This window comes from Medicago truncatula, chromosome 5, assembly GCF_003473485.1.
Source record: "Medicago truncatula cultivar Jemalong A17 chromosome 5, MtrunA17r5.0-ANR, whole genome shotgun sequence".
Lineage (NCBI taxonomy): Eukaryota > Viridiplantae > Streptophyta > Magnoliopsida > Fabales > Fabaceae > Medicago > Medicago truncatula.
This window is the reverse complement of record NC_053046.1, coordinates 5,419,330-5,437,251: the sequence shown is the minus strand read 5'-3', so window position 1 is coordinate 5,437,251 and position 17,922 is coordinate 5,419,330. Positions and strand designations below refer to the sequence as shown.

At 35.6% G+C, this 17,922-nt stretch overlaps 2 protein-coding genes across 2 annotated transcripts; one reads left to right on the top strand and one right to left on the bottom strand.

The window, feature by feature from the left end:
- The first annotated feature begins 2,360 nt into the window (after window positions 1–2,360).
- LOC11430996 (uncharacterized) lies at window positions 2,361–8,242 on the top strand. Its single transcript, XM_003611541.4, has 5 exons — window positions 2,361–3,536; window positions 4,031–4,495; window positions 4,597–5,661; window positions 6,375–6,594; window positions 7,141–8,242. Exons 1-5 carry the CDS (start codon window positions 2,478–2,480, stop codon window positions 8,112–8,114), a joined length of 3,783 nt encoding a protein of 1,260 aa, XP_003611589.2. The 5' UTR covers window positions 2,361–2,477; the 3' UTR covers window positions 8,115–8,242.
- A 1,565-nt stretch (window positions 8,243–9,807) lies between these two features.
- On the bottom strand, window positions 9,808–15,633 carry LOC11430995 (calcium-transporting ATPase 2, plasma membrane-type). Its single transcript, XM_039834839.1, has 8 exons — window positions 15,440–15,633; window positions 14,951–15,181; window positions 13,612–13,666; window positions 11,594–13,536; window positions 11,317–11,475; window positions 11,014–11,185; window positions 10,585–10,883; window positions 9,808–10,445 (listed from the first exon to the last, which is right to left on the bottom strand). Exons 2-8 carry the CDS (start codon window positions 15,125–15,127, stop codon window positions 10,206–10,208), a joined length of 3,045 nt encoding a protein of 1,014 aa, XP_039690773.1. The 5' UTR covers window positions 15,128–15,181; window positions 15,440–15,633; the 3' UTR covers window positions 9,808–10,205.
- Window positions 15,634–17,922: the final 2,289 nt, after the last annotated feature.

The window sequence follows — 17,922 nt, the reverse complement described above, 5'->3', positions numbered from 1 at the left end:
CCCTAATCTTATAATATTAGAAATAAAAAGAGTACAAAAAATGAGGGGGGACTAAAGCCAAAACCCTCAATAAAAAAAAGGAAAACAAGAAACCCAAAACAAAAGGAACAAAATAAAAGCAAAAGGAACAACAAGACACCAGCGGGCTAGCACGAGGTACGATTCGAAGCACCTACTGATACAAAGGTGTTCCCAATTCTCTCACACTGTTAAAATAGCAAACAAAATCCTACAACATAGAGCATAAGAAAGGATCATTTAAAAGAAACAGAGATGAAACAAAATCAAAATCAATCATTGAAAAGGAAAAGGAAAAGTGCAGTTCTAAACACCTGTAACGAGAGGTACCTAGTAAACAACTGTGACAGGACGACGGAGACGGCGAGATGGGCGGCGCACGACGAGCAGCAAGGCGGCGCTCGGCGTGATGGGCGGAGCAGAGCGGCGGCGCGCTGAGGTTTGTCAAAGGGGTGATACAGGTTGTGACTTTTATGATGGATCTGAATTTGATTTTTGCTTTTGTTTTTTAATACAAAAAAGGAAGGAACACATGTCAAAATCTGAAGCAAAGGGTTAAACCAATGGTGGATATTGACTAAAGTCACATAACTTTTCCCTCTCAAAAGTCATTGAATCCGGATCCTAAGATTATGACAGTCTAAGTTAAAATATCAATATTTTTTTCACTTTAGTAATAAAAAATATCTAATTTAAAGATAAAAAACACATGCAATTCAATTAAAAATGGTTGATTTGTGTTTTCAACCAAATCAACACTCTTATCATTTTGAGCCATCTAGACCAGGAATCACTCAAACTGTAACTTGTTCGGCATCATTAGGAACTAGCCCTAGAACTTGCATGTCGAGATTTACATTTGAGCTAAAGTTCGACAAATCAGGGTTTGTCACCACCATAGATCTACCAAAGTCCTCCTGAGTTGAAGGAGAATCTTGAATATAATCCACATCCAGTGACTGCATCACTCCAAGGACCAACAATATGCATATCCGGAAATTTGTTATGATGTTGGTCCTCCTGATGAATTTAATTAACATGAATAGAACTCAGGGGGAGCTTACAAACCTCACCTTAAAGTACTATTGGACTCAGGGGGAGCTTACAAACCTCATACCCTTATAGTCAACGTGTTAGTTAGATTAACAACAATTGAACATTTTAAATATTATTGTTTGTCATCATCAAAAAGGGGGAGATTGTTGGAACAAAATGTGTTTAACATTAACCCTTAAGAGTTTTGATGATAACAAGGTATTAAAAATAGTCAATTGCTAATATTTGTTCAAGTGTACAGGACTATATACAAAATTTGACATCTTAAAAAGGTCTTGGAAGAACAATAAAGAGCAAAGGAATCAACAAAAAGGAAGCTTAAAGCGTCCGAAGAAAAGTGCTCCTGAAGACAAAGTGCTTCTGAAGTGGTGACGTCATCAGAAGCAAGTTCATCAGAAGGTAAAAATCACCAGAAGCTGCAGTTCATCAGGAGATGCAACTTAAGGCTTCAAAAGCTGTTTTATGGGATTCAACCTCGTTTAAGGATTGCAGAAGACTGAAAAAGTGAAGCAACAGCTATCTTGCAAAGTCTGAATTTGAATCACGACGAATGTGTTTAATCTAACAATATCAGTATTGTTAATTGAGCTAGTTTTATAGGTGACACATCGAATGAACATTTTTAGGCACAATTTGTGTGGCTTTTGGATACACGTAGAACAATTTAAAGAAATAAAGATAAAATTATAATGGATGGCAAAACTCTCCTTAAGAGGTTTAAGAAATAAGGATAATATTACATTCACCTCAATTCAAAAAAGTGATATCGAGGTGATCTCAATTTTAAAAAGTTGAAAGGACTTTTAGTTCTTTGTGCAAAGCTTGTGAAAACAAAATATAACACTACCTCTGATTTAGTATACAAGCTTTTAGATCTCAATTTATCATACATGTGATTTTTTTTATTTTTTATTTTTACAAAAACAAACTTAACTAATTTCATTTATCCAAATAGCCATAATACATGTCTAAGATAATCTCAATCTAGGTAGCCGGCGAGGAACATTGTTAATTTTAGTGAAATAAAACTTAACCTGTCATTTGCTAAGAAGAGAAATAAATTTCTACGGTCATTTAAAATAAACAAATATAATATCAACTACTAATTTATTTATGAAAAGTTTAAACACATATTGGATGATGCAAATGATATGTCATGTAAAATGATTTCACCCCAACAATATAATGGACATAAAGTCATGGTGACTTTTTTTTGACTCAAAGTCAATATAAACATACAAATTAAATCCAGGGAAAAAAAATAAATAAATAAGAAGATGATAAGAAATAAGAATTTCAAAACGGAGCTTTTCCCTCTCACATCCATAAACATAAACCATAGATTTTGAAAATGTACAAGTAACACTGAAAATCACATTCGAAGCTTTCAGCAAAAATTCACAATGGACAAGAAGCTTTGTTCATCTCTCAATTCTTCACCACAAGAATTCATCTCTTTAGCCACAACCCTAACCTTAAAATCCTCTAAATCCTCTCTCAAAACCCTAATTCATTCAATCAAACCCTCTTCCAATCTCATTTCTTCTCTCCCTCCCTCTCTCTACGAATCTATCACCACCACAATCCAATCCTTCCTCAATCTTCTCGAATTGAACAATTCCGAAAATCCCCAAACCCCTCCCACCGCCACCCTCCGTCGCTCTTCCCGCAAAAACACCACCGCCACCACCGAACCCAGTTCCCAATCCGATGAAAAACATAAACTTCTCGAAAAACTTCAAATTCTCGCTCACATTTTGTTCCTATGCGTTTCGCATCCGAGAAAGGTTTTTGATTTTTCTGACTTGCTACCTGGAGTTCAAGCATTGCATGATAATTTGATTGTTTTGGAAGCGGATTCGATTTTGTCTTCTGGGATTGAGACTATATGTGAAGAATGGTGGAAGGAGAATTTACCGGAGCGCGAATCGTTGATTTCTCAGACATTACCTTTTGTTCTATCAAGGTCGTTGACATTGAAGAAAAAAGTGGATGTGCATAGGGTTTATATGTTTCGCGAGGCTTTCGCGTTGTTTGATTTTGAAGATGAGAGTATTGAGGATTTGAAACTGTTGTTGAACCGGTGTGTGATTTCGCCTTTGTATTTGAAAACAGAAGATGGAAGAAAGTTTCTGGCTTTTTTGTTTGGGTTAAGTGATCAGCTTGGGAAGGAGCTTTTGGCGATGATTCGTTCGCAGATTCCGTTTGGAAGGAAGTCGATGTTGGAGGCTTATGGGGATATATTGTTTCGAGCATGGAAAGCTGCGCCAGAAGATTCAAGGAGTGGAATTGAGGATGGGTTCTTGCAGGATTTGATTGAGGGTTCTATTCATGCAAGTTCTGGAGTTTTTGCTTTGTATATTAGAAGGGTTTTGGGAGGGTTTATTAATCAGAGGACCGTTGATGGGGTTGAGAAACTACTCTATCGACTTGCCGAGCCAGTCATATTTCGGTCTCTGCAGGTAAATGCATTGTCAAAATCATTTTTTTCCCAGCATACATTTTACTGTGTTTGAATGTTGATTTTGTAAACTTTCGATATAAAGATTTTGCATTACACCGGTGCTTAAGAAAATGTTTGTACAGCATTGGATTGGTCCTTAAATTTTCATAAGGGTGATGATTGTTTGCAGTGATGCTGTGTTGTAAGCTTATGAGTTTCTCAACTCTCTGTAGATGCCTTGTATGCATTATAATCTTAACTTGTATGTTGTAATCATATGACTTTTGAGGCCTGGTTTGTATACCATCTTATAATCAAGTTGAGCGCTCTCTTACATTTGTGTTTTCTTTTTATAAAAAAAGGAGAATTACTTAAAAAAGAAAATGGTTTTTGTTTTAGATTAGCATTTTTGTAAATTGTAATAAGTACTGGGTATGAATTATGATAATCTGAAATAATGTCTGATTTGCGTTTCTATGTTCAGAATTTTACTTTGCCTTCTTTTCATTATAGGCTGCAAACTCAAATGTTCGACAGAATGCTTTGCATCTGCTTTTGGACATATTCCCCCTTGAAGATCCCGATGCCTCAAAAGAGGATAAGGATAAATTGCTTGATAAGCAGTTCTTTTTGTTAGAAAAGTTGCTTGTTGACGATTGTCCAGAAGTTAGAACAATTGCTGTTGAGGGTTCTTGTCGTGTCCTTCATCTATTTTGGGAAATTATTCCATCACCAATTATAACAAAGATGCTTACAAAAGTAATTAGTGACATGTCTCATGATGTATGCAACGAGGTAAGGCTTTCTACATTGAGTGGCATCATTTATTTGCTTGACAATCCCCACTCTCATGAAGTCCTTAAGGTGCTCTGTCCAAGACTGGGTCACTTAATGCTGGATAATGTCCTCACAGTACAAGTCGCTATGGCAGAGCTCTTGCTCCATCTAAATGATGTTCAAAATTTTCAGTTTAACAAGGTACATATATTCTTAAACTCGCCTAATTCCCGTATCCAATGTACTTGCTAATATAATCAATTCTCACTGGTTAGCTGGCCGTTGTTGTGTGTGTCCTGTAGGTGGTGGTTCTTGATGTGCTTATGTCTGTGCTTGCCAGTGATCAACCTCCTGTAGCTAAGAAGCTAACAAAACTGCTTATACCTTCGTACTTTCCCTCAATAGTGCCCATTGAGGAGGCATGTAATCGCTGCATTACACTTGTAAAAAGGTCTCCAATGGCTGGTGCAATATTTTGCAAGTATGCCGTCTCGGAAGGAGCGTCTAAAACTCATCTTATGGAACTGGTCAAAGTATTCCTGAGTTTGGTTTTGTCACAGGATAAGCTGAATGCAGATCAGATAGAGGGCTTTCTTATTGCTGCTAGCTATCTTTGTGATAACTTGGTCAGTGAACTGTGCTATATGGATGCCCTCAAAGAGTTACTTACTGCAGAGAAAGTGGAAGGTTTACTAACTGGGGCATCCACAGAACAAGCTCAATCATCTTTATTCAACATTTTCTCCACTGTCTGTCCAGATAATGTTGCAGGACTTCTTGAAGAGTGCATGAGTGTTGTCACAAACTGCCATGGTTTACCCGAAGATGTTGATCGCCAATCTAAAATTAGGTCTGCACATAAGTTGTTGCTTTCTTTGGGAGGTTTTGATGACATGTTTGAAGCCTTAACAACCCTACTGCATAAGGCTGCCTATCGTTGTCACATTAAATTTGGGGCAGACATGCCATCCCACAGTGTTACAGCTACTAAAAGGAAAAAGTCTAAATCCTCTGGAAAATTTTCAATTAAATCGAAGATAATTAACAGAAAGCAATCTTTTGAAGATGATTATTCAGTAGCTGTAGGAGTTGCATGGCAAGTTAGAGACTTGCTTCAGCATGAGGATACCAGGAAAGCAATCTTTAGATCTCAACCTTTAGAAATGTTGTTTTTTTCGCTTAAGATGGTATCTGAAGTCAGCATTGAGCATTGTGGGCAGTATGAATACATAGACATATCTCCTGTTTTGGCATATATGGCCCTTGCTCTGCAAATGACGGTTGATAATGTTGGCACAAGTAGTGAAAAGAATGGTGATTCCAAGGGGAAGAAAACTAAGATTGATTCTTCTACATTACTTTCAGAGGCAAGTACACTTGTTTTGTACATACTTTTTTATTGGATTGTTAGATGTTTAAAATTCATCTACGCTCTGATTGTGCAATTTATTCTGTTGCTTTGCATGTCAGAGCCAAATTACTGGTTATATTCTTTTCTAATTCATTGCGAGTTTGTATTTGTTTGACTTAAAAACACGCTTTCCCTAAATCGCTTGTTTCATTTTAACGTGGCTGTAGAAATCCTTTCATTCCCAACTTGCACTGTGCTAGTTGATGTGTCTCACACAACCATTTTTACGAATTATAGAGGTCGGATGTCTCTTTTATTGCTAGATTAGCTGTGACCTTGTGATTTTGCCTTGCATTCTTATATTGAGCACCTTCTACTCAGTGCATCACTTATATGATGATTCAACTTCTTTTTTTCTTACGGTGTCCGAATCTTACTTTTATGTGCAGCGAATTTTGAACATTCTGGCCTTCTATTATTTCACGTCCATTTAATGACTAACATAAGTTTTCCCGCAATTTGGTTGTCTGCATCTTTGGTTCAGTTTCATTGGTTGATTTTCAATTGTCTGGCAAAATGTTTAAATTGTTTTTTCCCTTGAAATTTCCAGGTTTCCGGCATGATTGTTATGATATTGTAATCATAGTATCATACACATCCCTAGCTCACTCATTCATTTAACTTGAGTCCTTCCATTGTATTGATGAATTGATGTTTTTTTTTAAACAGACAGTATTGGATCTGACAATCGAGCACGTGCTCAACTGCTTAGAAAAACTATTTGGATCGGATGACACTGTACAAGATCACAATGTGGATTCACATAACTTGGAGTCAACAACTGGGAAAAATCGAAGTTCCAAAAAAAGGAAGAGAACAGGGAAAAATCAAAATTCCACAAAAAGGCGAAGGTTATCTCTGACAAATGCTGGGTGCCCAAGTAATGAAGGTGAGAAAATACATTCATATTTCATATATTTTACATATTGTAGTTATAATGGATTGTGTTGCTTTGACCAAATGCATGCAACTTGAGCACACTGTGCGAAGTAGGAAAAAAGCTCAAGCACAATTCAAGTGCTTCAATTGTTTCGATCTCAGTCAAATTATAATTTTGTTTTAAAAGGTTTGTCTGTATAAATAGTTAGATGGGTAAATGGGTAGACATATGGGTGTATTAATATTCACAGATTTCTAGTTCTATTTTGAGTTCTGGCCACTTCTCTACAGGTTTCTTCTCTTATGATTTGACCATTGTATCTTCAAGTCATTATTAGGCATTTCATTTGTGAAGGAATATGGCCCTTTTGGCTAATCCACACTATAAAATCCGGCATCTATTTGTTTTCATTTGATTTAACCATGTGTTTGGCTCTTTTTGTTAATTCTGATTAAAACATTACAAGTACAATTTGAAGCTTTCAACTATGTATATCGTCTCTGGATATATATTAGTCGTTGTTTTGTGACTAATTGTCTAAATCTTTTTGTATAGGATCTGTACACAATGAACCTCAACAAGTGCTTTGTAAGGTGAAGATGATTACTGCTGTTCTCAAGTTCATGGCTGATGCCACTGCCATGTGTTTTGCTCCTCACAACAATGGATCATTCTTGAATAATACCTCAAAATGTATACAACATATCTTGTCTTCGTTGAACCAGCTGTATCATCACAAAATTGAATTTGAGGAAGAGGATAAAAAAAATACTATATTTTGCCTGAAAAGCTCTTTCAGCTATGCTGCAAAAATACTCAATGTGATACTGACTGATTCTGGTGGATCCTCCATAATGACATCAAAAGCCTTCACTCTTGCCAATAACTTGCTTGATTTAATTGTTTCGACTGAATCATGTTTGGGCTCTGCATATGCATCACGTCTTGTTGCAGCTGCAAAGCCTTGGCTGCCTGATGTAGTTTTGGCACTGGGATCTGAAAGTGTTCTACAACACACCGAAAGTGGAAGCGAACATTTATTTGCATCTGAACAAATGAAGTTACAGTTTCCAAAATGGCCCTTCATTGTAGCCAAAACTGTGCTCTCTGCAGTGAATGAAGGTGAAGGAGATGGTGAATGTTCTCAAGCTGATAAATTCTCGACATTCAATAAACTTACGGCTATGCTGATTATATTACTTAAAAAGAATAAGAGTATAATGGATGCAGTTGGGGATATTTTCTTGGTTTGTTCACTTATTGGGCTAGAACAAAAGGACTTTGAGCTGGCAGCAGGACTCTTGCAGTTTGTATGTTCCAAGTTGTTTAATCGTGATGACAGGGATTGGGGTGACTTGATGTTGTCTTCTCTGGAAGAAATATATCCTAAGATAGAGAGGCAAATTACAGAAGCTAGTGATAACGATGAACTGGAGAAATTAATGCATGCAAAGGAGTTGATTGAACCTCTTTGGACGTATCATCTATATGAAACTGGAAAGGTCAACATGACTGATGAATATAATTAGTTTTCTGTGTTTTGTATGTCTCTTTGTAGGAATTCGAGAGTATAATTTATGAAGACCTTTAGACACCTGATGTACTTTTATGCTTTTACAATGAAAATGTAACATAAATGTGATTTAGTTTGCCAATACATTACTCCGTAACAAAGTATAAGAAATATTTGGCTCAAAATATTTACAATTTGCTTTCTATTAGTTGTGTTATACCCAAAATGCCCTTTATTTTATTTTAAAAAAGAATTACCATTAATGTTCTATTGATACCGGCAACAATCAAGGAAGAATAGGCATGGGTGCTTACGGAGGGGGAGGGTGGCTATGGAAGCACCCTCTCTCTCTTCATTTTATATGGGTCCTATTTAATAAATCTTAGTAAAATGAATAAATTTCGTTAAAAATGTAAAGATATAGAGTTATTGGTGGGCCTATTTAATTAATTCTTTTGAGGTGTTAGATTGGAGAAAATTGGTGCTTATTAAGTATTACTGTAAAATTGGTGATGTGGACAAAGAGGATCCACTTAAGCACCTAATGTGGGGTGCTCCTCTATTGTGGATGGTCTTAAACTTGATAATTGCCTTGTGCTCCAAGCCCGATTCGCAATTGTATGTGGCCCAGCACGCGCTTGGCATGTGAATACAATGAAAAACATAATGTTAGCATGCATCATATTGCATAACATGATTGTTGAAGATGAGAGAGACACATGCTGGTAATTTTGACTACGACCACGTTGATAATGATTTGACAACTAAAATATCTACTGGTCCTGATCCCAATTTGACAACATTGTTTGAAAGGATAGCACATGTTCATAAAAGGCAAAACCATCGCCAACTTCAAGCAGATTTGGTGGAGCATATTTGAGAGCGATTTGGTCAGGAGAATAATGAAAATTAATCTGTCTTATTTTATATTTCGGTTAAAATGAAATTTTTTGCTTTTTGTTATGTATTATTTTGAATTTCAATAAAAACGTAGTTTTTATGTATTATTGTTGTGTACTTCGTATCATTTTTAATTTTAATATTATATATTTATCATTATTTACAACTTGTTTTGGTAAAAATTATTGAAATAGTTTTTCTACAACTTCAATAATTAATATTTTTTAAATTTTAATTAAAATATTTAAAATAATATTATTGCATGTTTGGAATGATGTTTAGTGGTGCAAACACACATCTTTGCAATATTCAATGTAAATCTGCCGTGATTTTAAGAGGCTGAGAATTGGAGCTTCTGCGTGTGGTTTTTTGCCTTGATTTCCAGAAAAACGTGAGTTGCAACCGCACGTCCAAACCAATACTTGAAAAAGCTCAACATAACGCGTAAAGATAACTCCAACTATTAAATGTCTTTTTTTCTTCCTGTAAAAAAAATATTGAGATTTTTTTTTCCCGAGTTTTTCCTCACGCTCTTGTTTACATTTACATGTTTCCTGTGTTTTTTATGTTCTACTATTTTTTTCTTCAAAAAATGTTTACTGCTATTTTTTATCTTTGCGCTGGTAACTTAGAAATTGTAAGCTAGAAGTAAAAGTTGAAAAGGGGGAACAAAGAACAACTTGTTTGACATTTTTACTGTCTCCTTTAATATTACTATAATATGTAAATTGGGTCGAACAAGATTAAGGATAATATTAACACTTTGAAAAGAACAGAATGATTGATTCAGAATCAACTATACAAAAACATAATATAAACACATAATTTATCCATTTAAATTGCCCTAAATTGAAGAAGAATAGCTATTCGAGTTGTTTCCAGCAACAAGAGTCATCAATATACACAGCAACAAGTTCAGGTTTTCATCAATAATTCTGCTTGCCTTGAAATTAAACAATGTACTGAATAAAATTGGTTAAAAGGTCATTCATCAGTCGCCTAAGGATAACTGCAGCAAGGCTCTAGAGTTCTACTTTGCTGCTCAATTCTGATTCTAACCCAAGGCAGCTCAAACAATGCCAAATGAGTTAGTGAATGTACACAGAATGAGAGGGATCTAAGGTCTAAGTCTAGTGACTGTAACCATAACAACTAACAATTACAAATGTTCACTACTTTTTGATGAAGAGTTGTTCATTCGCTTTCTTCAGACGGGGATCTTCTTTAAGCGAGCAGCAATAGGCATTCCCATAAATCCAACAAATAAGCAAAAGAACCACTGTACCAGAGTGAGAGGTGTTGTGTTTGCAAAGGTTCCCAAGTACTCCACGATTATGATTTGAAAGAAGATTGTAGCACTGATCACACCCACGAAGACATAGTTATCCAATATGCCTTTAAAAACATTAATTTTCTCCATCTCACGTGAGTTTATCTCATTGAAAACCTGCAAAACCAGACCAACCCAAAACTTGTAAGCCACATTACAACAGTTACATATGCTTTTAACTTGATCTTTCCTAATTTGACATGGACTCATAACTATTATTTGTAAACAAGTTGTTCAGCCTTTTCAGAAAAAGTACCTGGCAGAATACAAATGCATTGAAGATAAGTGTGTTTAAGACTAGATCAGAATTGGGGCCATCAAGCGAAAAGATAGTTTTTCCTTTTGACTGAAGAAACCATATCACCATAAACTGATACAGTGATTGTCCCAAGATATTCCTCCACATGACATTGCTGATGAAATTCCCTTTTCTTCCAACAGGTGCACGCTTCATTAAATCATCATTTGGAGGTTCAGTTGCAAGTGCAAGTGCTCCCAGTGTGTCCATTATCATGTTCACCCACAAAAGTTGAACAGCAGTGAGGGGAGCAGTTCCTGAAGACAAAATGCAAATTATATTGTTAGATAAAGATGTATAAGGACTAAAATGTTTCTTTTATATCATATCGTGCAAAATGATGTGAAGTCCGTAATCAAACCAGACAAATTAATCTAAATTTCTAACCTGTCAAGCAGGCTGATGTAAAGTTCACTATTAAAGCAACGATATTAACCGTAAGCTGAAACTGTACGAATTTCTGAATATTTATGTAAACAGAACGTCCCCATTTGGCCACGGTTACTATTGTGGAGAAGTTATCATCCAGAATTATGACATCTGCACTTTCTTTTGCAACCTGCACACATATTACATAATTAGCCAGACTCTTGTATTCTCATTGCAATAAAAAATTAATCAATGAGTAAAATGTAGCACAAGTGCCCATCATCTTTTGTTTTATTTTGGTTTCAGATATTTGAGACTCACCTCAGTTCCAGCAATACCCATGGCAAGTCCAATGTCTGCTTCATGAAGGGCTGGTGCATCATTTGTCCCATCACCAGTTACAGCTACAACTTCTCCAAACGTTGTACGAAGGTGTCTCACCAATGTATGCTTGTCTAAAGGTGAGGATCGAGCCATAACCTAAAAGGAATTAAACATTTCTGTTACTGAAAGGATCCACCATGAAACATCTGTAACTGTAAGATAGATTGGTAATGAAGCAATCAAGGTGTAGTGCATAAAAGAAGGTAAGAAGTACCTGAATTTTGGGAATCAGTTCAAGCAACTCTTCCAAACTCTTCTCTCTGAATTCAGGACCTTCAATGGCTATGCCATCATCTGTTAAAATCCCACATTCCCTAGCTATAGCCTTTGCAGTATTAATATTGTCACCTGTAACCATTCTTACTGTTATTCCAGCTGAACGACAAAGAGCTACAGACTCCTTAACACCGGGACGAACGGGATCTTTGATACCAACAACTCCTATACAAGTGTAACCAGTAACAGGAATGGTGTCTTCAGCAGAGAACCCATTTTCCAATTCCATATAGGCAAGGCATAAAGTTCTAAGTGCCTCATTGGCAAACTGGTTTATTGTATTCGTGAGATGATTAGTTGATTCTTCATCAAGTGGGACAACCTCGCCGTTTGAATTGAGAACTTTGTCACAAGCAGCAAGAACTATTTCAGAAGCACCTTTACAGTGAGCTCTTAAACCTCCACTAGGGAGCTCCACCACTGCACCCATTCTTTTCTTAGTAGAGTTGAACGGCTCAACTTTAACAAGTTTGCATGCTTGTCTCTCTCCTTGAAAATCACCACCTAATGATAATCCAAACTCCAATATTGCAGTCTCGGTTGGTGTCCCTAAAATCTCGTGTTTCCCTTGTTTGTTAACCACAACCTCTCCTCCAGTGTTGTTAAATATTGACTGTTGCAGCAGTTTCACAACAGATTCTGGGAGTTCAGAGCACAAACTAGAAGTTTTGTTGCTTACCTCCTTGCTTTTCATGCAAATGCATGTTTTCACAACAGTCATGTGATTGGTTGTTAGTGTCCCAGTTTTGTCACTACATATAGTTGTGGCTGATCCCATTGTCTCACAAGCTGCCAAATTTCGGACAAGGGCCTTGTCATTCATCATTTTTTTCATAGCAAATGCAAGGCTCAATGTCACAGCTAATGGAAGCCCTTCTGGAACAGCAACAACAACGATGGTAACTGCAATCGCAAAGTACTCCAACATCTCCAAAGCATCATCCCCATTCCAGTTCCAGAAGTTTTCTTGTTGAAGTTTAAGGCTCACAAGTCCTTGCACAAGAACAGCAAAAGTAACAATGGCAAAGAATAGCCCTATTTTCCCAATAATGGTTGCCACTCCATTAAGTTTTACTTGTAATGGGGTTTCATCATCACCACCTTCACTGAGAGTAGCCATCAACTTACCCCATTGAGTCCTCATTCCAACTGTGGTAACCAACATCTTGCATGATCCATCTTGGACCTTGGTTCCTGAAAGAAGAAATGGATTTTCAGTGTTCACCACCACAGGCTCGCTCTCTCCTGTTAAACTTGACTCATCAATCAACAGAGAAAATCCTGAAACAAAGAGTCCATCAGCAGGCACTTGGTCACCAATGGCAAGATGCACTATATCACCAGGAAGTAATTCATATATAGACATTTTCTGCCTATATCCATTTCTTGTGACCTGAATGGAAATTTTCTTCTTCTCCTTGTCCAAATCCTTGAACTGTAATGATTGGCGATAATCACTTGTTGCTGTCACAAAGACGACCAATAAGATACTGGCAACAATCCCAAGACCATCATGAGCACCCTTAGGCCATCCTTCAGTTGCAATGCCAACTATCAGAGACACAAGAGCACACACTCCAAGTATCATGAGAGTCATGTCTTGAAGTGCTTCCCAAACAAAAACCCAGAAGCTTTTAGCTTGACTTTCAGTGAATTTATTGATTCCATATATCTGTTGTCTCTTATCCAGCAAATCAGCATCATTGCTAATCCCCTCAGTAGCTGATGTAGAAAGTTTTTCTGCAATGCCATCAATCTTACCATGATATTTCAACTTCTTCACATCATGGCCTTCAACAATAGACCCTAATTCATCACCACAGATTTGAAATCCTGCATCTTTAACTTCCTCCGGCACTTTGTAATCGCTTGGTTTCGCGCCTGTGAATATGAGCAAAAGTAAATATATTGGCTCTAATATTTTTAAGCTATGAGAATAATGCGGAAGAAACTTACCTTGGATAAATTGAAATGCTGCTTTGGAAACCAAAACTGCCACCCTCAGTTTCTCCTGCAGTGAAGAGGATAGAATAAGTCTTTTCAGAAATAAAACATGAAGAAGTCACATTCTATGTGTTGAAGTGAAAACCGATGAATCACTGTTTAAGGACTGTATAAGTATTCTCAAATCCTTTATTAAGAAAAACAATTTCCGTACAGTACATGAGCACATGAGTGTGGGTGATACATGATAACTGAGTTTAACGAAACCGCATTAGATAGAGAAGCTGCGGATGACATGTAATCAAAATGTTGGTCGTACTCCTGATGCTTATAAACATTTCAAAAATTTCAAAAACTTGTACTGGTAAAGTGCATTTAATGTTTGAATTTCATCCATACCCCATAAAAATTATCAAATTAGCTCATTTATGCATTTATGCTCTTCCCGTGTTCTTCTTTATGGTGTGTAGCAACATTTTAATTGCTAAACCATCAACTAGATAAGCTCAAAATCTGGAATATACAAATTCTTAAGAGTCAAATACATGTTTGTGTTCGGATTTCAGACTTTACAACCATGAAGTGAAATTGAAGGAAAGCGGGAGAAGGGGGGTAATGCCAGAGCCGAGAGCAAAGATCTATGGCATCTTAGTTCAAATTTGAAATTTTTTGAAAACCAATTAGAAGCCACAAATATTAGTCAGAGCCTACAGCACAATTGACTAGTACTTAAAAATCACTTGTAACTCTAACAATGATCGACATTCCTTGGAAGTAGAAGTTTTTCCCTCCAACACGTCTAAGATGATGATCTAAACCTTGTCTAATCGGAAAAAACAAGGAAAATCGAATGAGTTGAGTTTTAAGGCACACATTTGCTTCCTTTATTTTTGTCAAATTGACACCGATCAAGTCATCGTCTCAACCGTGACAACATAGAGGAACATGAATACCAGACTATCATCGTTGAAGTTTCAAATAATTTCTAACTACCGGTCTACGGTGGACCCCATAGACTCATATACAGCCTAATAGTCCAAGCAATATCTCCAAAACATGTTTTTTTTTTTTTTTACTAAATGTCTCCAAAACATAACAACAAAACAAATAATGCACAGACAAATATATGTCATGTATATCACAAATGTTCTTTTAATAAATGTTGACCAGTGTAGTATAAATTAAAAAATAAATATGATTGCGTAACCAATACAAAAATAAATAAATAAATAAAGAAAAGTATCTTTGAAATATAATAACAATGTAATGAATAATTGATCTAAAATATGATTGGAGGAGCTATCTTATCTAACATGTGTTGAATAATAAAAAAAGATTAAAAAATAGAAACCTGATTGGTACGACGCATAGCAGCAGCTTCGCCTCTCTTGTCGAGATTGGCAGTGAAACGAAAGCGTCTTTTGGGATTCTTGACGAATCCACAAACATCTCTCCATCTGCGAAGAGCTTCTTCAGATGAGTTTTTTGACTTCACTCCTCCAAAATTCTCTTGCAAATAATTCTCCATCGTTCTCAATTTTGTTGCTATTTATGGATTAGACTTTGTGTATATGTAACCTAAACCTGTTAGTTATTATGAATGAAATAAAATAAAATTGGAAAATCTGAGATCAAACAAAGAATGGTTTATGTTTATATGTAGTGACCGAGTCATGAAGCTTCTAAGAAAAGGAGGAGCAAGTTTGAATGAAATTGAATGACATGACATTTCCTTCGTGGAAAGAAGAGTTGGTGGACCATATTTGTTTGTATAGGAGAGTACAAATTAAAGCAAAAAAACGCGGGTATACTATATATTAAATGAAAAAGATTACACTTACAGAAACTTTTGGAAAGCTGCGAAACTTCGAGTCTATTGCTTCAACAAATTTTGAACTTTGATTTAAGGTTTTTATGGTTTCTTTCTTTAGTAGGTGGAGGGGGTAAACGGCGTTAATTGTGTTCTTTCTATTATAGGCGTTTGTGTGGGGTTTATACTTAGGTGAGTGATGGGTCTTTTTTTATGAATGATGACTATTGGTGGCTAGTGGGGGGACTCATTCGGACAACGTGTTTCTTTTTTTACGACGCCGAGTAGAAAGAAAAGAAACAAACAAAGAAAACGCGTGACTATATTTTTTTTTTTTTGTGTACGTCAACCACGCGCTATTTTATTGCTTTTTGTCGTTCCTTTTCAAAATCCAAATCTTTTTTTCAACAATCAAAAATGGAATTATATTAACAACAAGATTCTCAATACCACAACAAAACAAAGTTAGCCAATACCCAAACATTGTAACGGGTTTGACCACCAACTAAAAGTGCCAAACCTGGACGGACATATTGTAACGGGTTTGACCAACCTAAACACAAATATTTTACTTTATCAAGCAACCTGGGTAAAGGAGTAATAGAATCATTGAAACACATATTGTTACGTTCAGTCCATAAGACCCAGGCACAAAGAAGCCAAATAAGCTGAAAAAAAGACTGAGTAGCCTTACTTCCACCTGTTGAGTGAACATACTGAACAAAGTGATCAAACAAAATATTAGTGTCCACTCCAACAAAACCAAATCTACTGGATATCTACAAAAAATATTCACAATTGCCGGATAAATATCCACATTGTTGAGTATAGGTTTAGGTTCGAGTAATTACTTTCTAATTTAAACGAGTATGGACGCGGATACTAGCACTCTAGTATCCACCCCGTCTCATGCCCGCACATTATAAACACTATACCAATAATTTTATGTAATATTAAAGTTTGTTAATTAATCTAAAGTCTTTGATATTTATTGTAATATATACTTGTTTTTTTTTTATATTTTATATGTTTTTTATTTGGTTAAATAATAACAAACGAAATATTTTAAATCGTTTAAATATTTCAGATTATATTTCAATTATGTTGTGATATTTTTTGTTATTTTTTATCTTTTTGTTGTGAAAAATATGGGTATGAATGCTTAGATACCAATATGGTATAGGGACAAGCATCAAACTTGCTGCCCATGAAGGTATGGGTTCGAGTATGAAGATTTTTTGAAAACGCGGGTATGGAGATAGGCACTACAGTACATTGTCCAAAGGGTATGATCTATTGTCATCTCTAAAATAGGAAAAATAAATTTTTCTCTCTAAAAAAAAGTAATTTTTAATCCTTGGTTAAGGTATTTTACAACTTAAACCGGTTATCTACTATGACTTTAATTCTTGAGTTACGAGTGAAACATTTTTATTAGTTGAAATTTAAACGTGTTTCATTGATATGAGTCATATATGAGTTTTGTATGAGATAATTTCAACAGTTTAAAATTAATTTTGTAAATTTGTAAGTCCTAGATAAAATGACAAAATCAAAATTGTTATGTTAGATATATACATAGTGTCTTTGGTTCGGATTCAGGATCATTAATGTGTATGTGTGAGTTTTATGTAGTATTTTCTACTCCATCTATGATATAGAAAAATCAAATGACTAAATGTTTAAGGTATTTTAGAAGAAAAAATGCATGGGTTCTATAAATAAACTTAAAAAAAAAAAAAAAAAGGAAAAACATTGTGACTTTCGGAGGAAATTAAATTTCATTTTTATACAACACAAAAATTATGTAGATTGGGATTCTCCTAAGATATGTACCATTTAAATTCCCCTCAATTGATTTTGAGTGCATGTGGTAAAAGATCATGAATGATTGAAATCTCATTGAAAAAAAATGTCACTGTAGTTTATATGTTTCCATGCAGCTTTGATGAACCCTAATCTCACATTTTAATTATTTGAATCTTAATTGTTCAATTGTTGAGTTAAGATCCTCTTCATTTTAGATCTCTTCTATTTCTTTCATAAGTGCAATTGTTCCATTGCGTTCTGCTGCGATGTGTACTTCATTCCCAATCCGATTTTGAAAATAGCAGCTTGTGGAGCTCTTCGAAAAATATATTGATCATAAATCAAATGACGTTAGCAACCACAGTCAATAAAGGGTTTGTCAATTTTAACGTTGCAAGCAATGGTTCCTCTTTCTCTTTAATTTTGTTAATCGGGCATACTTTCTTCGTATATACTAGTTGACCGCATGAGAAATGCTAGCAACTCACTCTTTTATTGGATGAAATCAATGTATGTCCCACCACTTTGTGTGGGTTCAATTTACAAAGTGTAGACCCATAATGATTTAAACCAATAAAAAAGTGAGTATTATAGTAGAGAGTGTTCAAAAGAGAGTGTTGCTTGCATTACTTTGACCGCATTTATAACTTTATGCGTCAAATCTCCACCAACATCTCTTGACTTCGTCTCTTCTAAAGTGAATA